Genomic DNA, 21,666 nt, shown 5'->3' with positions numbered 1-21,666 from the left:
GACTAACAACCACAACAACCTGCTGGCATGGGCCACTCAGTTGGCAGGAAGCTGATGAGCTGGCTGAAAGCACAGGGTGAGCATGCACAGTGCCACATTAGATTCCCCAGCACCAATCAGATGGGGCCCTTATTTCCTTATCTAATTCCTTACCAAGTATGCCTTCAACAGTAAGATATAAAATGAAGTCATACTCAAGTGAGACCATTTTCAAAAAGAGCATCAGCATCAATCTGGTGTCTGGCATGGTGCAGAATGCTAAGAGGGTACTAGACATATATGTTTAGATTCAGTATTTTCTAGTTTAGCAAATACCTGCCTTAATTTGATAATCAGTTTTGTCTATAACATGGTTTCCTTGAGCGTGATGTCTTATGTTGTGCTCTTATTTAAAAGCTCTTATTTTCTCAAAGTCCAAACTCCCTGAATTAGTTTCTGCAGCTAGTAGAACCTTGCCATGATACCTGCAACCTTGACGGAATTTTAATTCCTATTGCTTCTCTACATACATGCTGTGTTCTGCCAAGTGTTTTAATTTTTATTTGGCTGTGCCAGGTCTTAATTGTGCCTTGTGAGATCCTTAGTTGCAACATGTGAACTTGCAGTTGTGGCATGTGGGATCTAGTTCCCTTACCAGGGATCAAACTGGGGCCCCCTGCATTGTGAGTGCAGAGTCTTAGCCACTGGCCCACCAGACAAGTTCCCAGCCAAGTGTTTTATAAGTTGCCTCTGGACACGTCTTTTTCTCTTGCTCATGTTGAGGACCAGAATATGTCACTTTGACATAATGAATATTTTAAGGGCTTCCCTGGTGGCTCAGACAATAAAGCATCTGCCTGTAATGCGGGAGACCTGGGTTTGATCCCTGGATCAGGAAAATCCCCTGGAGAAGGAAATGGCAACCCACTCCAGTACTCTTGCCTGGAAAATTCTATGGAGGGAGGAGCCTGGTACACAACAGTCCATGGGGTTGCAAAGAATCAGACACGACCGAGCAGCTTCACTGGTTCATTGCATTGTTAATGCCAAGTCTTAGTCACTGGCCCACCAGGCAAGCTCCCTGTCAAGTGTTTTACAAGTTGCCTCTGGACACGTCTTTTTCTCTTGCTCATGTTGAGGACGAGAACATGTCACTTTGGCATAAGGAGTATTTTAAATTGGAGGCAAATGAGAATCAATAGATGTGGACTAAGTTCCTGACTAAAAGCAGAAACTTCTGAAAAGGACTGCCATACATACATTTCCTGTCCTTGGTAAGTTTTTTTTTTTAAAAATTAATTTTTTCGCTGTGGTGGGTCTTCGTTGCTGCTCGAGAGGGCTTTCTCTAGTTGCAGCGAGCAGGGGCTACTTTCTAGTTGTGGTACACGGGCTTCTCATTGTGGTGGTTTCTCTTGTTGTGGAGCATAGGCTCCAGGCGTGCGGGCTTCAGTAGTTGTGGCTCATGGGCTCTAGAGTGCAAGCTCAGCAGTTGTGGCACACAGGCTTAGTTGCTCCACAGCACATGGGATCTTCGCAGACCAAGGATTGAATGGGGGAAGCCCTCCTTGGGAAGTTTTATAGCCATGAAGATTGACAGAAAGCCAAGATGGAGCTGTACAAACAAACCTTATTCTATTAGCAGCCCCACATATTAATATTTACCTTCCCATGGTTTGCCACTCCTGAAAGTCTGAAACTCTTCCTTTGTCACATCTCTACGAATTATTCTTGTTTTGTTAAAGATGCCACATTAGCCCACCTTCTAACCACCAATTTGAGTTACTCTTCATTTGGAATCCTCTCCAATGATATGCTCTGTATGTGTTAATAAACTGCTTGTTTTTCCCTTGTTCACATGGCTTTTGTCAGTCTAATTTTATAGGACCCCAGCTGGAAAACCAGGAGGGTAAAAGGAAAAAAGAACTTTTCCTCCCCCTACACTCATATTCTTTTATTCTTAGGAAAAAGAAAATCATTCCTCTATCCCTTCCCCATCAAAATTCTACCCATTATTAAAACGAAGTTCAGATCCACCTGTTTCCTAAAGCTTTCTTTATATTTACCTGAAGAAATCATGCCTGCAGAACTCTGGTCCATACCCTCAAGGGCATGGCAATGAGTGGCCATTAATTAAGCATTGTCTTAAGATGCCTATTTTATGGGTGTTTAGAACTTTTATTCAATTCTCTGTTGATATTTTGCTCCTCCAAACTGCCTGTAAACCCTTTAAAATGTAGGACTTGCTTGTACACAATAAACCCTCAGGACCTTAGATCTAAATCTCAGAACTTCCCAAGGTTCTGACTTACCTGTAAAATGCAGTAATTCCAATTCAAAAGCTGTCTCTTGTGTACAGTAATGAAAACAAAATTGTGAACGCCAATCCATTAGACCATGTGTTAGATACAAATCAAATCAATTATTTATTGAGCTTCTGTGCCCAGCATTCTAGTAGAGAATATGATACAATACAAGCGACAAGAGTAGACTGTTGGTCAGCACTTGATCAATAACTGCCAGCTTCCTAAGTTTTTGTCTTGTTTCCAACTTAGAACCAGAGAAAGGCAAATATGCATCCCTGCAACCACAAAGGATGCCTTGTTTCTAGTTAGCTTTCCTTGTTTCCCCATGCCAACCATCAGGGTATACCTGAAGCCTTTCCCTGCTTCTACTGGAAAGTTTTTACCCTTCCCTGTCTTTGAATCTCTGCCAAATGCAAGTAATGAGGGCTGACTGCCTTGCTATAGCAATCTCTGAATAAATGTCCTCTGCTTGTTCTCATTTGAGTGTTCTTTATTTCCATGCTTGGAATTCACAGAACTATTATAAGTGGTTTCAACTATTAACTGGAAGCTCCAAAGACTCATGACATAGCCATTTGTAATTTTACTAAGGCTTGAATTTGAAATGTAATCTTTGATACTGGTGTACAGAGTGAACTACTGACTGCCCTGTACACTCACACATGATCTTACCTTCATATTCATATTGTGACACATGTAATTACTGAGGAAATTATATTCTCTATAGTTCAGGTAACTTTTTTTTAAGATATCGGACTTAATAACATGAATCTTAAGGGTGTACTACTGCGACATTTCAAAAGGACTTAAAGAGTGATCAACTTTGAAGAGTAAAAAGGATATTAATAAAAATGAAAAATCAATCTTTTAAGACTGTGAGACTACAAAAATAGTGGTGCCAACAGAAATGAAGATATGAGGAAGAAAATAGGCTTCAAAATGTCAAGAGACAGCGAGATGTTCCAGTTCATTCAAGACATTGACCACACTTCTGTGTTAGGCCCTAGTCTAGATGCTGAGGGTATGGTGGAGGATAATAAAGGCAAAAATTCTTGTTCTTGTGGAGTTTATATTTGAAAATGTAGACAGTTGGGATTTTGTAGAGAGGGAAATGTAAAGTTCTTGCTTCTAAGAATTAATCACACAGAAATAAGAGTTAAAGTTATACCAGAAAGCAGCTTTCTAAGACTTCGAAGTTTTTAAGGGCTTGGCCTTGGACAAGACATTTGGGGACACAAGAAAGAAATGCCTGAGTTCAGGATGCCACAGCACAGAAATCACACTGAGTCTGTTGACTCAGAGTAGTCCAGTGGAATTTTCCTCAGAGTGTGCTGGGAAAACATGTTAATGGAAGGTTAACCTAGGACTAGTGGCACTGTTCTTTAGCAGATGCTCTGGAAATAAGTGGTAATAAAGGTAATTTATATACATTTATGAAGTACTTACATAAATAATACTTAATAAATACTTAAATAAATAATATTTAAGAAATAGGTAACAGTATCAGCATACTTCTAATGAAGAATTGAGGTAGAGAGAATAATAGTCCTTAAGATCACAGAATAAAGTGTGGTCAGATTAAGAAGTACAACCTAATTTTCCTGATTCTTAGATCCTGGAAGGTATTTATAATGCTACTATTTTTTTTCATTCTACCATGGGCCTGTCACTCTAAAGAAACAAGAATAAATCATCTATTGGAATAATTTGATCAAGGTCTGCAAACAAATTTCCCCTAAGTAATTTAAATGGTTAAGATTTTTCTATTCTGCATGATCCCTTTCTGAATGTTATTAGGGGAGCTTAATGCTGACAGTTTATTAGAAACTGACTGGGTCAACACAAAAAAATGTTCAATGGTCTTGCTTTACTAGTTAATTGAACAAATTAAATATATTCAATTTCAATGAAACAGGAGAAATTTAGAAAGTAAGAAATGCACTACATTGTGATTACAGAAGAAAACTTAATTTCTTCACACCACCTCATAAAGATGTTACAAATGTGCTGGTGGTAGACAACTCCAGTGAAGAAACTTTTAGTGTCATTTTCGTTTTCTAAATACATATCAGGACGCTGGTCAAGGCTTTTTCTTATGGGATATTCAAAAGCTAATTTAAAAAATCTGTACAATTTAATAATTATTAACATTTGTGTTTTACCTGCATGAATTATCTAAACCCTTCACATTTGTATGCTCAAGTAATCCTAGCACATATACAAATTAATAGACGAGGCAGGTACTATTATTATGCCCACTTTTCAGTAATCTGAGGGCCAGGGAGGTGAAATAGTTTGCCCTTATTGACAGAACTTCTAATTCCCGAAGCTGGGATCTATTTTACATGCAAGAGTTTCCAGAAAGCAAAAGTTCTCCCAGGCCATTCTGTTCTTCCGTCCTCTTTTCGAGAAAGCACTATTGAGAGTTTCCTGACCGAATTTTGTAACAAATGCAGTTGTTAGCTCTTGTCTTGGTGCGGGGCCATCTGGAGGGGCTCAGTCACCTCCCTCGTCCTTCGCTCCACTTCAACCACCCACGCCTTCTTCCCTCTTCTCATTCCACCGCGCCCTGCTTGCCTTCTTCCCATCTCCTCTCTGCTGTCCCAGCGGCGTCTTATCGCTCTGTGCCCAGCGCCTGTCAATAGACAAACCAACCTACCAACCAACCAACCAACCAAACGCTCCCGCGGCCTGCAGTCGCGCAGTCGTGACGAAACCCGTGCGCCGCCGCCCTTGGGCCAGGGAGAGGGGCGGGGCCGCAGGCCGGGCTGGCAGGCTGGCCGCCCGGGGGCGGGGCCGGGGCCAGGGTCTAGCTCCGGGCCTCCGCGGCCATAGCTGCCTGCGCGGTTCCTTACCTTCGCCCGCCCCCAGCCCTCCCGAACCGAGTGGAGCCGGTTGGCGTCCGCAGCGTCGCTCCGAGGGGCACCGCGGCTTCAGGGGCTGGGCCTCCGCGCAGCGCAATGACAGGCGGCGCGAGAGCTCTGTGAGTCCGAGGCCGCAGCCGTGGCCCTGGGCGGCGGCGGGTCCGGGCCGGGTCCGCTCATGGTGCCGCCACGACACCATCCCGGGGCAGGAAAGCCAGGTAAGTAGGCACAGCGGGGCCGCGAAATCACTCGGAACCAAAGCCGGGGACCGGGGACCCCGAACAGCCCCACTCTGAAGCCTCTGGTAGCAGCCGAGGTGCTCTGACCGAAATGGCCACAGTGTCTGGGGACCTATTGAGGGGGAGGATGACAGGGGCTCGCGAGCCCAGTCTAGACTCTGGTAGTTGAGGAAGCTGCCCGGCCCCGCCGCTTCAGGGCTTTAATCTTCTCCGGGGAGACGGCACTCGCCTTAACTTTTTTTTTTTCTCCTCGGAAAAGGAAGATTCCCTTGAACAGCTGTTTCCCCACCCACCTCGTGAATGACTATTTCAGATCGAAATAGTAGACACAGTGACAGGCGTGGGTGGGGAAAGCGTGGAGGATCCTTTCCCTTGACCATGTGAGGTGCTTGGAAACGTGCCCTCAATACTCAAAACAAATCACTTCCTTTCAAATCTGCCAAGTCCACTCAAGATCAGGGACGGAGAAGACACTTAGAAACAGGCGCGTGTCTAGACACTGTCCCGGGGTTGGTACCTCTGGAGAGAGTAGCAAGAGCGGCGAATCCAGTTCTGTCTTTATGAAATTATTATGAAGCTGTTCTTCACTAGTTAAGTATTCTTAAATATGCTGTTTGTTGAATTTTGCTTTTTTTCTTTGTACTGTGTTCTTTGAGTATAATTTGAAATGTATAGTAGACAACATAAAAGTGTAGAGAAAAGTGTCAGTTATATTTCACATACTTTGCTGTTCTTTCATGTGCTTTCATTTTAAAGGTGAAACGTGAAAAAGAGCTTATAAGTCTTATTTTGAGTGGTTGATGTTTTCACAAGCATTATTCTGTGGTGATTTTTAGGTGTGCTGAGTTCTTCACCTCCGTTTAGACTCAGATCTGCTAAGTTTTCAGGCATTGCTCTTCAAGATCTCAGAAAGGCCTTTAAAATAAGGTAAATTCAACACTTTTAAAAAACAAAAACTGTATGACTTTGAACATTAACTTAACAAATGTCATAGTTCTGGTGTACTTATATTCTCATTTTTATATGGTTATTTTTAAAAGATCCTTTCTAATGTGAACTATATTTTTCTAAAAACAGACTGCAAATGGTGTGTGTGTTTATCATGAACCGAATGAATTCCCAGAGCAGTGGTTTCACTCAGCGGAAGCGAATGGCTCTTGGGATTGTTATTCTCCTACTTGTTGATGTGATATGGGTTGCATCCTCAGAACTTACTTCGGTATGTAAGCCTTATCTAGGAATGATGCTGTGTTATTGAAATATCGTTATATCTCTAGCCGTTACTGTCTCTCATGCCCACTTAAGCGGTATTTTGAATATTGTTACATTTTCTTTTATAATGAACTAGTATCAATTCAAGTTGAAGCTGAAAGGATACTGTTTTTATTGTTTCATCCAGTTTTCTTAAATCCCTAAAGGAGGTTATTTAGAAAATGAGGTACATGCCTATTTTCTTAATATTTGTGGGTTTTTTGTGTTTTTTTCCCTAAATTTATTTTTTTTTATAAATACTATTTTCTAGTGGAACAACCATCCAGGAGTCACCATTTAATAGAAAGTGAAAATACTTTTGGACAAATGAGTGAAAGTGATCCGAGTTTTCATGTATGGTCACTACTGTACACATACATGGGTGCATGGACATTTATGTGTTTGCTGATTTAAACCTTCTTGTGAAGTGTATGTATAGAGTGATTGCCTGTAATTAAATTTTATTTTGTTTTTATTCATGACCTATTGGTAGTAATGTGGTATTTTGAGTTCACAAGCTAGTTTTTCTTTCAACTTGTATAGTTACTTTATTCACTTTGGTTAATGACCCCTGCAAAAATTTATTTTCAGAAATTACTGTGTTTAAACTTACATATTGCTATCTTAAGGCAAAAGGAAGACTAGCATTTATAAAATGAACTTAAATGTCAAAGGAAGCAGTGTGATGCTGCTGGTCATCCCACGTGGTAGCTAAGTAAATAGTTGACACTGACATTGTATCTGATGAATAAATTTATAGCCTTTTTGGAATTAGACTCTGGAATATAATAGGCCATTGATTTTTCACTCTTCTACAACCTTTTTTTTTTTTTTTAAGATTAGCATTCTGTAGTTTAACTACAAAGAAATCTCTTTAATGTTGATAGGGAAATAAGCTTATCTTTAAAGTTTTATTTTAGTTTTAAATAGTTTGTTTTTTATTTATTGTGTTGGTTACTTCCTTTGACATCACAACATGAGGCTGGTAATGGCTACAAGTCTTACTTTGGATGATACCAATTTGAGCACTCTAAGTTCCTCATCAGTCTTTACGTAGTTGTTGAATATCCATATGATTATTGTCCAGATAGAGTATTTAACTAGAGATTATAAAATGTTGATTTTTCTAAGGGTCATTCCTTTTGCATTTATTAGTTAGAATTCTTTAAGGAGAACTTTTCTGCAACTACTGTTTGGTTATCCTGAAACATGGTTCATATAGAAAAGTTTAGATAAATCTTTATTCCTTTTCTTTATTCATTTTAAACTAATGTTACCTAGCAACTTCCAGAAATAACCATTCAGCATTTTTTGTATATCATTATACATTTATGGATTTTTATTTGTTTGATGTGTTTTAAACAGTTGTGGTTATTAATTACTATATGTAAAATTAGATAGCCAATGGAAATTTGCTGTATTTGCTATATGACACAGGGAGCTCTATTTCTGCTTTATTGACTATGCCAAATGTGTGGATCACAATAAACTGTGGAAAATTCTGAAAGAAATGGGAATACCAGACCATCTGACCTGTCTCTTGACAAACCTGTATGCAGGTCAGGAAGCAACAGTTAGAACTGGACATGGAACAACAGACTGGTTCCAAATAGGAAAAGGAGTACGTCAAGGCTGTATGTTGTCACCCTGCTTATTTAACTTATATGCAGGGTACATCATGAGAAACGCTGGGCTGGAAGAAACACAAGCTGGAATCAAGATTGCCGGGAGAAATATCAATAACCTCAGATATGCAGATGACACCACCGTTATGGCAGAAAGTGAAGAAGAACTAAAGAGCCTCTTGATGAAAGTGAAAGAGGAGAGTGAAAAAGTTGGCTTAAAGCTCAACGTTCAGAAAACTAAGATCATGGCATCTGGTCCCATCACTTCATGGGAAATAGTTGGGGAAACAGTGGAAACAGTGTCAGACTTGATTTTTTTGGGCTCCAAAATCACTGCTGATGGTGATTGCAGCCATGAAATTAAAAGACGCTTACTCCTTGGAAGGAAGGTTATGGCCAACCTAGATAGCATATTTAAAAGCAGAGACATTACTTTGCCAACAAAGGTCTGTCTAGTCAAGGCTATGGTTTTTCCAGTGGTCATGTATGGATGTGAGAGTTGGACGGTGAAGAAAGCTGAGCGCCGCAGAATTGAGGCTTTTGAACTGTGGTGTTGGAGAAGACTCTTGAGAGTCCCTTGGACTGCAAGGAGATCCAATCAATCCATCCTAAAGGAGATCAGTCCTGGGTATTCATTGGAAGGATTGATGTTGAAGCTGAAACTCCAATACTTTGGCCACCTCATGCGAAGAGTTGACTCATTGGAAAAGACCCTAATGCTGGGAAGGATTGGGGGCAGGAGGAGAAGGGGACGACAGAGGATGAGATGGTTGGATGGCATCGCCGACTCGATGGACATGGGTTTGGGTAAACTCCGGGAGTTGGTGATGGACAGGGAGGCCTGGCGTGCTGCAATTCATGGGGTCGCAAAGAGTCGGACACGACTGAGTAACTGAACTGAACTGAACTGAACAGGGAGCTCAAAGCCACTGCTCTGTGACAAGTTGATGGATGGGATGGGGTGAGAGGTGGGAGGGAGGCTCAAGGGGGCGGGGACATACATATATACCTATGGCTGATTCGTGTTGATATATGGCAGAAACCATTACAATATTGTAAAGCAATTAATTGTCCTCCAATTAAAAATAAATAAATTTAAATTTAGAAAAAGAATTAGAATTGTGCTTATTATCCCTTTGATGCTTAAACTGCCCTATCTTTGGCCAGTGGGAGCACTTTTAAATTGTCTCTAGTGTCCATTCAGTAGGACCCCATCCTGTTTGCCTTCTGACACAAAATGTCCTAGACTTATCTCATACATTCCTGCCCCATACTTGGATTTGACCCTTTTTTCAAGGATCAATGGCTTTTTTGTTTTCAAAATGGTACAATTATCATCTGGATTCTTGAGGTGCTCATTTCTTGCACATAACTAGGGTTTGTTTTTTTTTTTAATAAAATTTATGAGTTCTTTCTGATATTTTCTATTTAAATGATGATTACAAGGATATCCTATATAGCACAGGGAACTATATTCAATGCCATGTAATAACATATAATGGAAAAGAATCTGAAAAAGAATATATGTTTTATATATGTATATATATACACACAAAACTGAATCACTTTGCTCTACACCTGAAACTAACACAGCATTGTAAATCAACTATACTTTAAAAAAAATCAAACAAAAAATGATAATTGCAGGGTTTTTTTTTTTATAACTTCCTAATAACTTTAAACTTCATGCAGTTTTCTTATTAGCCCATACTTTTTCATTGCCTTTCTTTGTGCTGTTTCCTCTGTTTGGGCTATTATTTAGCTTTTCAGATATGGATCAAGAATAGCTTCTTTTGGAAAACTTCTGTAACCTTCAAAATGATCTTTCTTTGGTACTCCCGTGGTACCCTGTACCCCGCTGTCATAGTATTAGCATATTACACTGTGTATTCTTATCTATATCTATCTATATATATAAAATCTGTATCTTTATATCTCCTCTCAGGAAAGCCTGTCTTATTTTGCCTTAGCCCCTAGTATAGATACTGTTGCATAGTAGGTTTTCAGTGCAAACTGAAAGTTGCAAGTTGTTTAGAAATATTATGCTTTGCATGTAATAAAAAGACAATATTCAGAAATGAATTCAAAATATTTTTGTAATCTCTTTTGATCTTTCCAAACGAACATTTAGAGTTAAAAATCATGTAATAATCTTATTTTATTGGAAATGAGTAATAAGGTTTTTCTCATAGTTTGTGTAACTGTTTTCCTCCACAGTATGTTTTTACTCAGTACAACAAACCATTCTTCAGCACCTTTGCAAAAACGTCTATGTTTGCTCTGTACCTTTTGGGCTTTATAGTTTGGAAGCCATGGAGACAACAGTGTACAAGAGGATTTCGAGGAAAGCATGCTACTTTTGTAAGTTTTAAATTTCAAGTGTTTGTTGGAGAGGGGGTTTTCAATTTTTCAAAGTACTAGTTTTTTGAAAGATGTCAGATTTTCAGTTGTTCAGTTAAATGAATGAAAATAGCATGATATAAGAAAAACCTACTTTTGTCCATACTTTAAATTTTTTTCTAATCAGCTTGATGTCAGAATATTTTGTGAGAGATCAAAGGTACATAATCAGTTTCTTTCCCTTACCTCATGGTATCCTCTGAGTTGTTAAATATTATTTAAGTAGCCCAAATCAATTAATGCGGGGAAAATGATGGAAGAGAAGGGCTAAGAAGAGTGTCTAGAGTTTTGGTCATTTGCAGACCAGATGAATATCATCTAATTAGTTGATTATAGAAGAAAAATAATTCAAACTTTGTATGTTAAAATGAAAATAACATATTTCAGGGTATTTTTAAGATGTTTGGCTAATCAAATTATATTCTTTCATTAATGTGACATAACATGCTTGTTTTTAAGTGTTGGAAAAACTGACAGTTTATATAGTGATATATCTTCCTTGTAGTGGAAACTGAATTTTTGATAATGAAGAATATAAAACTATCTCTTACATTAATTCTTTTCTTTTTTTTTTTTTTTTTAGATTATCTATCCCTCTCTTTCTTTTTACAATTGTGGTAACATATACATAACATCAAATTTACCATATTAATCATTTTTTTCTTTTACCCTATTTTTTATTGTACTCAAATATATATAACATAAAATTTACTATTTTAACCATTTTAAAATCTGTAGTTCAGTGGAATTAAGTACATTTATTTTGCTGTGTAACCATTACCACTATCCATCTCCAGAACTTTTTTGTCACCCCAAGCAGAAACTCTGCTTGAATGCCCACTCTTTCTTTCCCCCAGCTCCTGGTAACTATTGTTTTATTTTCTATTTCCATTAATCCTTTTCTTTTATGTGTATTACTTTTTGTGAATTAAAACAATATTATTTCTTGTCTTAGCTAATGAATGCATGCCTGAGAAATGAACTTTTAGATTTTTATCGGGCTTTTCAGTAATTTTTGAGGTAAAGACTAGAAATTATACTCCTGTGCACAAAAGCTTACCAAAATTATGAATGTATATATTTTTTACTTTGTAAAAATTAAGATGTATACATTATAGAAATGCATGTTCATTGTAGTATTACATGTAGGAATGTGTTACGTGTGTATTAATACATGTACATTGTTGAAAATTTTAAAGACATAGAGGAACAAAACAAAGAAAATAATAAATTCTACCATTCAAGGAATAATCACTGACAGTATTTTGGCATATATACTGCCATTCTTTTACATGTGTATATTTTTATTTCACTTTTTAAAAATTGAAATTGTACTGTTACATCCTGTTTTATTACTTGCTTTTTGTGCTTGATAGTATATCACGAACAACTTTTTATGAAACTTAACATTGCTGGAACATTTTTCATTGTTAAGTATTTTTTAATTGCAGTAGTAATAAAGTTCATTGTTGGAGACAAATTATGTTAACAGGAAGAATAAGAATAATCTGTTCGTACTCTTACCATTCTAAGACCACTATAAATATTTGATACTATCCGTAGATATCCATTTACATGTATATATTAAAAAAGATTTATAGCAGTGATAGGTTTGGTCTATATATATTGCTTTCTAACTTGACTTGATTTTTCATTTACTATATCATGAATACTTTTCCAGACTAATAAATAAACATTTGTTATCATTGTTTCCTATTTTATTTAACTAACAATTTTTAGAGTGTTTTCACTTTCTCTGTTGTTGTAAATATATAGGAATGCCTTTGTATTCATATGTCGTTATTTACTGAATTGCTAAAAGCATAATTGTTGGGTAAAAACACTAGTGTCATTTTATAGCTTTTGATTCCTTTCACTAAATTAGCGTCTATAGTAATTTCACCTGATTCATGTCTGTTAGCGGTGTATAAGATTGAACTGTTAGCAAAACCCTAATGATTTGCCAGTAGGATAGGTAGGCAGTGATATCTTGTTTAATTTGCATGTTTTTAGTTACTTTTTTCATGTTTTTGTTGCATAGTAGAATTCTTCTGTGAGTTGTCCATGTCTTATCCATTTTTCTACATTGACTCTTCCTTACTGATTTGAGCTGTGACTCACATCAGTTCTACTTTGTAACATGAGTTTAATCGAATTTTATGTCTCATAATTTGTAGTTTGCAGATGCAGAAGGGTACTTTGCTGCTTGCACAACAGATACAACTATGAATAGTTCTTTGGTAAGTGTTTCTTTTCTCGTCAGGGAGAGACTGGGTGGAATGGACCGTGGCAGGAAGGACTGAAATAACTTTGATAACACCACAGCTATGTTAAGATAGTTATATCTCCATGTTAGGTGCTCTCCACAAGAGTTGTAATTTGGTACTTTCTTTGGTGGTGACTGCAGCCATGAAATTAAAAGACGCTTACTCCTTGGAAGGAAGGTTATGGCCAACCTAGATAGCATATTTAAAAGCAGAGACATTACTTTGCCAACAAAAGTCCGTCTAGTCAAGGCTATGGTTTTTCCAGTGGTCATGTGTGGATGTGAGAGTTGGACGGTGAAGAAAGCTGAGCGCCGCAGAATTGATGCTTTTGAACTGTGGTGTTGGAGAAGACTCTTGAGAGTCCCTTGGACTGCAAGGAGATCCAATCAATCCATCCTAAAAGAGATCAATCCTGGGTGTTCATTGGAAGGACTGATGTTGAAGCTGAAACTCCAATACTTTGGCCACCTCATGCGAAGGGTTGACTCATTGGAAAAGACCCCAATGCTGGGAAGGATTGGGGGCGGGAGGAGAAGGGGACGACAGAGGATGAGATGGTTGGATGGCATCACCGACTCGATGGACATGGGTTTGGGTAGACTCCGGGAGTTGGTGATGGACAGAGAGGCCTGGTGTGCTGCAATTCATGGGGTCGCAAAGAGTCGGACACGACTGAGCGACTGAACTGAACTGAACTTCCTTAGAGATACCTGGGGCTAGAAGCAAGCAATTCAGCCACCTCTAAGGGGAGAAGGGAAGAGGAAATTAGTTAAGGAGTGAAAAGAGAAAAGGAAGTCCTTAAAAGGAAGTCCTTTGTTTCTTACGAGCTTTGTCACATCATGTTTGTTACATTTTATCACTTAGAAGCAAATGCATTTACTTGAAACTGGCTCTATAAGCAGGTTGTGTATTCATTTCACAAATTTTTGAGAGCACTTAATGTATTAAACACTTCTAGACTCTTGAAATACAGCTTATGTTCCAGTGTGTATTTGAGGAAGGGAGATAATAAGCTTACAAAGGAATTAACATTGTCACTCTGTTTAAGCATTTATAATCTTGTTGGAGACAGTATGTAAAAATACTCTTTTTAGATCATTACTAAGGTATCTATTTAAAATGTATCATTCCAAGTGTGGTATTCTATTTGAGAAAGATTTTAAAGTTACTCTAAAATTTAGTACCAATTTATGAAGCACTAGCTTGGTGAACTTATTGACAGTACTGTTTTTTAGTTCATCTGGCTCTTAGAACAACAGTTGCTTGCAAGATAGGTTACTCGGTGCAGTGTAGGGTTTTTTAAACTTAAAGAAAGTGCCATTTCTTTTCTCTCTGGGATCTTTAGTGTCAACAGACTAATAATTGGGAATTCCCTGATGGTCGAGTGGTTAAGACCCTGTGCTTTTACTACTGAGGGCATGTGTTTGATCCATGATCAGGGAACTAAGATATCACAAAGCTGCACAGCGCAGCAAAAAACAAAACAAAAACAAAACACAGAATAACAACAGCAAAAAGAAAACTAGGGGAAGAAAACACAAGGCTAATATCAGTTGTCTCTGTCAGTGTAGCCAGAGTTGAAATGGCAACCTACTCTTCTACTGCTGCTGTGCTATGCTCAGTCCTGTCTGACTCTTGGGACCCCATGGACTGTAGCCCTCCAGGCTCCTCTGTCCATGGGATTTTCCAGGCAAGAATACTGGAGTGGATTGATCTTCCCGACCCAGGGATCAAACCCCATCTCTTGCATCTCTTGCATTGCAATATTGCAGATAAATTCTTTCCCACTGTGCCACCTGGGAAGCCCTACTCTCTTGCTAATTTTTGCTGTTATCTGTAAGATGAGCATGTCAAATTGTTCTAGGCCAAATGCTGTAATGCAACAAAGAGACTCTATTTCCAAATCCTGTTATCTCTTCATTTACTGAATATTTTTAATTGACAGGGTCTGTATCAGGCGTTAAATAAAAATAAAAAATATTTTATGTTGATTTAAGAAACAGCATCTTTGGAGAATTGTACCTTGAATATAGATCATCTGAGAAATATTTGCAAAAACAGTTGAGGCATTTAGAACCACTTAAAAATGTAGAAAGGAAGCTGAGCACCTAAGAATTGATGCTTTTGAACTGTGGTGTTGGAGAGGACTCTTGAGAGTCCCTTGGACTGCAAGGAGATCCAACCAGTCCATCCTAAAGATCAGTCCTGGGTGTTCATTGGAAGGACTGTTGTTGAAGCTGAGACTCTATACTTTGGCCACCTGATGCGAAGAGCTGACTCATTTGAAAAGACCCTGATGCTGGGAAAGATTGAGGGCAGGAGGAGAAGGGGATGACAGAGGATGAGATGTTTGGATGGCATCACCGACTCAATGGACATGAGTTTGGGTAAATTACGGGAGTTGGTGATGGACAGGGAGGCCTGGCGTGCTGCGGTTCATGGGGTTGCAAAGAGTTGGACGCGACTGAGCTACTGAACTGAACTGAACTGAAAAATGTAGATCTTAAGAGCATGGTTAGACAAACCTGAATTTAATTCTGTTGTCTACCACTCAATTATTTTATATTTCAACTTCTAGAAAAGTTCCTTTAAAATTCCATTTTATAAAGTTGTTGCGAGGACTAATGAGAAATGTAAGTTTACCTGCTCTGGACATGATAAATAAGAACTGATAAGAAGAAGCTATTTTTCTATCTATTAATCTCGTTAAAATTTTTAAGAATTTTTGGTTTTAGGTGACTCAAGTAGTAAGGGGAAGCAATTTGGCAAATCTGTATACATGTTATACATGTGATTATCTGTTCGTTGTCTGCCTTCCCCATTAGACTGACTGGTCATCGAAAACAGATTTTGTTTCTATTCACTGTTATATCCCCAGGACTTAGAACAGTTCCTGACACAGTAGGAGCTCAATATGTATATCTTAAAAGAATGAATGAAAAGGAATGGGAGATAATCTGTTAGCTGAGAGAGGTCTGTTTTTATGATATTTAAGTGTTAAATATCATAATGTGCCAGTGCTGTCCGATTACATTTCTAAACTTTAAACTTGTTCTTTCTGTCTTTGAACCTGAGTGGATCATTTGAGTTTCCTTTTTAAGTCTTGAAAATGCATTTTGGGAAAATTATGCTGTATAAGGCTTTGTTTTGGGTGGTATCTCTGTCTATAAACTATTCACTTAAATTTAGCCAGTGTATCAGATATTATACTTGCTGTTTATATTTGTTTCTGTTTTTGCTGCATTCCAGAGTGAACCTCTATATGTTCCTGTGAAATTTCATGATCTTCCGAGTGAAAAACCTGAGAACACAAACATTGATACTGAAAAAAGTAAGCAAAACTTAGAATTTCATAACTTAGAAATGGGTGAAAATTTTAGCTTTTCATTCAAGCCATTCCAAAACTTAGTGGTTCGGTGGGTTGCCTAATATCACCTGGCAGGTCTTTTGTTCCATGTGGTATTGGCTCAACCTGTAGTTGTCTGGTAGTTTGAGTGGAAGTTTTCATTACTTCAGTGGAAATAGCTTCCAGATACCAGAAATCTCTATGGTGTTATTATAAACATAGATTTATTTTTTAATGAACAATATCTTCTCCAACCAGGCCATCAAAGACGTTGATAGCAAATTACAGGAGTTTTGCTAGTTGTGAACGTGATAAGGGAAGCCAGCTTCAGTGTAAGGTGCAGAACTTATCCATGATATTCTCTTGCAAGTAGTGGAATTGTAGAAGAATATTCTGCATGCTTGACTAGGAAAATAATTCTCATAAGTTGAATATCTATGAGGAAAAATCCAAATAAGCTTTTACTATAAATGCCAGGCTGATGAGTTACAAGCTGAAATCAAGATTTTCGGGAGAAATAACAACCTATGATATGCAGATGATACTACTCTAATGGCAGAAAGCAAAGAGAAACTAAAGAGCTTCTTGATGAGGTTGAAAGTGAAGAGTGAAAAAGCTGGTTTAAAACTCAGTATTAAAAAAGTTAAGATCATGACATCTTGTCCCATCACTTCATGGCAAATAGAAGGGGAAAATATGGAAGCAGTGACAGATTTCCTCTTCTTGAGCTCGAAAATCATTACTTGACTGACAAAGGTCCTAGTCAAAGCTATGTTTTTTCCAGTAGTCATGTATGGATGTGAGAGTTGGACCAAAAAGAAGGCTGAGTGTGAAAGAATTGAAGCTTTTGAACTGTGGTGTTCAAAGAAGACTCTTGAGAATCCTTTGGACTGCGAGGAGATCAAACCAGTTAATCCTAAAGGGAATCAGTCCTGAGTATTCATTGGAAGGATTGATGCTGAAGCTGAAACTCCAATACTTTGGCCACCTGATGCGAAGAACCAACTCATTGGAAAAGACATTGATGCTGGGAAAGGTTGAAGGCAGAAGGAGAAGAGGGCCAAAGAGCACGAGATGGTTGGATGGCATCACCGATTCACTGGACATGAACTTGAGCAAACTCTGGGAGATGGTGAGGGACAGGGAGGCCTGGCATGCTGCAGACCATGGGGTTGCAAAGAGTTGGACATGACTTTGCGACTGAACAACATAAATGCTAAAATAATATTCATACTATATCCTGAATCAGGCATTTGTGTGTATATGCAGTTGAAGAAACTTTAATTGAATATTTGTTTCACTTTAAAATCTTCAAAATGGTTTATAAATGGAAACATTTTTCCTGCAAACTCTTTTGAATAAGCAGAGCTGTCCCATATAATAATGTAATTGTTTTTTTTTTTACTGTTCAAATGTGATCATAGATTTATTAAATTGTATACATTTATCATTATATTAAAACTTGTGACTTTTGTTGGGTGTGAGGGGAAATGTTTAATGATTTTGTACTATACTTTTCCTTTTAAGTTCCCAAAAAGTCTCGTGTAAGATTTAGTAATATTATGGAGATTCGACAACTTCCATCAAGCCATGCATTTGAAGCCAAGTTGTCTCGCATGTCATATCCTACTGTGAAAGAACAAGAATCCTTACTCAAAACTGTGGGGAAACTTACAGCAACTCAAGTAGCAAAAATTAGCTTTTTTTTTTGCTTTGTGGTAAGTCTTCTCTTTATTATATGTTTGGAATTTGAATTTTAAGACAGTATACATATCAAAAATATACTATGGAAGTGTAAGACAATTTTGGTTGCTTAGTCATGACTCTAAACTCTATTATCTGTCATCAGAGGGAAATTAGAATATTAAAGTTAATAAATACTAGTCATGTGAAAGAATTTAATAAGTACTGTACATTGCAACTACTCATATATATTTAGAATTTGAATAATGAATAGTTATTTTATACTATGATATATATTAATACAAATGCTAGTAAATATCCAGATAAGAGTTTGCATTGACTGCATTGATTTCTTCAAATAATTGCTTTTGTAGTTTTACTTTAAATTCGTATGTGTGCTGTCGCTTCAGTTGTGTCCGATTCTTTGCGAACTTATGGACTGTAGCCCACCAGGCTCTTCTGTCCATGGGATTCTCCAGGCAAGAGTACTGGAGTGGGTTGCCATTTCCTCCTCCAGGGGATCTTCCCAACCCAGGGATCGAACCCCAGTCTCTTATGTCTACTGCATTGACCGGCGGGTTCTTTACCAACTAGTGCCACCTGGGAAGCCATATAAATGTGGTCGAAATTTTACAAATATTCATGGTAAACATTTTTTTCAGAATATATTATTACATCATAGGTTCTCAATTATTTTCATATAGAAACCGAAAAATATGCTTAATGTTTCACATAAAAAATTCATTTAGCAAATAAAATATTATTTTAGGCTAATCTTGGATTAGACAACTTGTCTGAGTTAGTAAAAACTCTGCTTTACAATTTAAAAATGAATTTTAATGCTCAACCTATTTCAAGGTTGTTTTGTATGAACCTTTAGGATTTAAATATATACTGAGCATTTAAAAACACTAGGTAGTGATGCAGTGCTAATGTCAATATTATTAGCCTGATTATTAGATTTTTTTTTTTACATTACAGTTTTGCTTCATATATATTGAACAGCCAATTTTTCACCATCCTCTGCCTGAATAACCTCTGTTTTAGTGATACCTTGATTAATATATTTAGGAATGCAAATCAAAGAATCTTTGGAAGTTGTAATATGGTAACTACATATGTAATAAGGTTAACTTGAAGGCTCGTGTATTTAGATTATGCTATTATGATTTCCGTTACCTTGTTTTAAATGTGTAAGGCAAGACTAAAATTAATTAATTTTATCTCTTAACTTTTAAAGGAGACATGAGGTGAAACGCAAAGAATCTATATAGTAAAAGTTTAAAAGGAGGAGGGAGATAAGAACCAGATTAAACAGATAATGTCTGTAGAGGGGGCAAACTGTGGAATGGGTTGATTGTGTCAGGAACTTCCACTGAAAGAAAGCACACAGTTTATCTCTAGGCAGTTTGACAGGAAGGAAAGAAGGAAACCTTTTTGATTTACATAGCTTGTTGTCTATTAAAAAGAAGTATTTCTCTTTATTGATAAAGTTAACTTTTCCCAACTCAAAACTGAGGGAATAAATTTCATAGGCAGTAAGACATTGTTCTGTATAGCAGATTTACAGGTAGATATGCACAGATAATAACCTTTTAGAAAGATTGAAGTAAAATGTACATATCACAAAACTTACAATTTTAATTATTTTTAAGTGTACAGCTCAGTGGCATTAAATACATTCACACTGTTTTGCAAACATCTCCAGTGCCTGTCAGGAGAACTTTTTTCATCTTGCAAACTGAAACTCTATACCCATTAAATGATAACTTCCCTTTCCCACCTCCCTCAGCTGCTGATAGCTACTGTTTTATTTTTTGTCTCTATGAGCTTGACTGCTCTGAGTACTTCATTCAGATAGAATTATACATTTTTCCTTTTGTGACTGGCTTATTTCACTTTATAATTTAATAAATTATTCTTATTATTCAAGGTTTATCTTTGTAGCATGTGTCAGAATATTTTTCTTTTTAAGGCTATATAATAGTCCATTCTGTGTATATACCACATTTTTTTTTATCTGTTCATCCATTGGTGTACACTTAGATTGCCTCCACTTTTAATAGTCTTTTTTGAAAAATCAACCTTAAGTAAATTATTAATGTAAGAGCAGGGAGCTATGTTAATCTTTAGTAAAGGCATTTCTGTAGGAAATCAGAGTAGTATAGTCCAGGAATTCAACTTTTTGGAAACCCGACTCAACAGAGTGATAAGCTTAGTTGAGGTCTAGAGGAGTGCTATTCAGTAGAATTATAATGTGAGCCTCAAATATGGGTCATATATGTATTTTTAAATTTTCTAGTAGCCACATTAAAAAAAATAGAAAGTTATTTTTTTCCTTGTATCCTTATTTGAGAATTATTTGAAAATTTAAATGTTTTAGAATTTTGCCAACCATAAATGAGTTTTTGTATTACATCAACTGCGGGGCCCATAATGAGGCTTTCTATTTAGTATAATGTCTTTCATCTTTGGCCTTTGAAACACTTTATGGGCCTTAATTAATTCTTTGTTTTTCTTTTATTGGAGTATAATTACTTTACAACATTGTGTTAGTTTCTGCTGTCCAAAGTGAATCAACTATATGTATACATATATCCCTTCTCTTTTGAGCCTCCCTCCCACCCGCTTCATCCCACTCCTCTAGGTCATCACAGAGCACTTAGCTGAGATCACTGGCTCTGTAGCAACTTTCCACTAGCTGTCTGTTTTACACATGGTAGTGTATGTCTGTCAATCCTAACCTCCCCATTCGTCCCACTCTCCCCTCCCCAGCTGTGTCCACAGGTCTGTTCTCTAAGTCTGCATCTCAGTTTCTACCCTGCAAATAGGTTCACTGGTACCATTTTTCTAGATTCCATATATATCCGTTAATATATGATATTTGTTTTTCTCTTTGTGAGTTACTTCAGTCTGTGTGACAGACTCTAGGTCCATCCACACCACATAAGTAAAGTTAATTTTAATACTATATTTTTATTTAATCCACTGTATATAAAATACTTCAACATACTATTGATATAAAGATGATTGATGAGATAGTTTGCATTCTTTTTTTGGTACTAAAAGCTTCTAAACAGTTCAATTTTTAAATATTTCTTTTTCCATTTCATTTCAATTTCTAAACATTTCAGTTCAAGCTAGCCACATTTCATTTGCTTAATAGTGACATGTGGCTAGTGGCTAGTGTATTGGACATTGCAGTTCAAAAGGAGTTAATAATTACTGTATTTGCCAGCCCTCCTTTAATTATTTTATCTCATTAGGACTTATGGTGTTATAGTTTTTTTCTATAAAAGACAATTTAGGTCTCACAGGCTTTTACGCTAGTTTTAAAATTAATTACCACTCATGAAATAATGAAGTATTATATAAATTATTTGTGCTAGCTCAATTATTAGTAAGTGGTTGTCCTAAACTCTGAAATAATGAAGAGAAACATTGTAAAAATAATTTTCACTGGAGGGTAATTGAGATGGCCTTCCTTTGTGATGAGGCTGCCTTGAGTTTGAGAGCCAGAGAATGGAGTTTGGGGAGAACTGGAGAGTGGGAAGATTTTTCTGGAAAGAGTTCATAGCTAATGATGAGTAGTTAGAATCTTTGAATTCCTACCATCTAAATGGTCTGATTTTATTTCTTTATCTTGCATTAGCAGAGAACAGTGAGATTGTTTGGAAAATTAGCACAGTGTTTAAGTATTAAAGTGGTA

At 37.2% G+C, this 21,666-nt stretch overlaps 1 protein-coding gene across 7 annotated transcripts in view; it reads left to right on the top strand.

Annotated features, from left to right (window-relative positions):
* SLC35F5 (solute carrier family 35 member F5) overlaps nt 1-21,666 on the top strand; it is a 47,899-nt gene that overhangs the window by 389 nt on the left and 25,844 nt on the right. For 4 of the 7 annotated variants that reach the window (XR_014079296.1, XR_014079297.1, XM_081579259.1 and 1 more), the window contains exons 1-7: nt 5,043-5,364; nt 6,222-6,312; nt 6,463-6,604; nt 10,479-10,622; nt 12,839-12,901; nt 16,178-16,259; nt 17,802-17,992. Coding sequence is in view for 5 of the 7 variants with exons in the window: in XM_081579259.1 (XP_081435385.1) it covers nt 5,325-5,364; nt 6,222-6,312; nt 6,463-6,604; nt 10,479-10,622; nt 12,839-12,901; nt 16,178-16,259; nt 17,802-17,992 (753 nt within the window). In the remaining 2 variants the exon portion in view is untranslated. Of the gene's footprint in view, nt 1-16; nt 77-1,118; nt 1,254-5,042; nt 5,365-6,221; nt 6,313-6,462; nt 6,605-10,478; nt 10,623-12,838; nt 12,902-16,177; nt 16,260-17,801; nt 17,993-21,666 lie in introns of those variants that run through there. The other 3 variants (XM_081579264.1, XM_081579262.1, XM_081579261.1) reach the window with 3 other exon arrangements.

This window comes from Giraffa tippelskirchi, chromosome 3 (genome assembly GCF_054371585.1).
Source record: "Giraffa tippelskirchi isolate mGirTip1 chromosome 3, T2T-mGirTip1v1.2.pri, whole genome shotgun sequence".
In the NCBI taxonomy this organism is placed as follows: Eukaryota; Metazoa; Chordata; class Mammalia; order Artiodactyla; family Giraffidae; genus Giraffa; species Giraffa tippelskirchi.
Note: the sequence above shows the minus strand (reverse complement) of the source record. Positions and strands in the feature narration are given on the sequence as shown.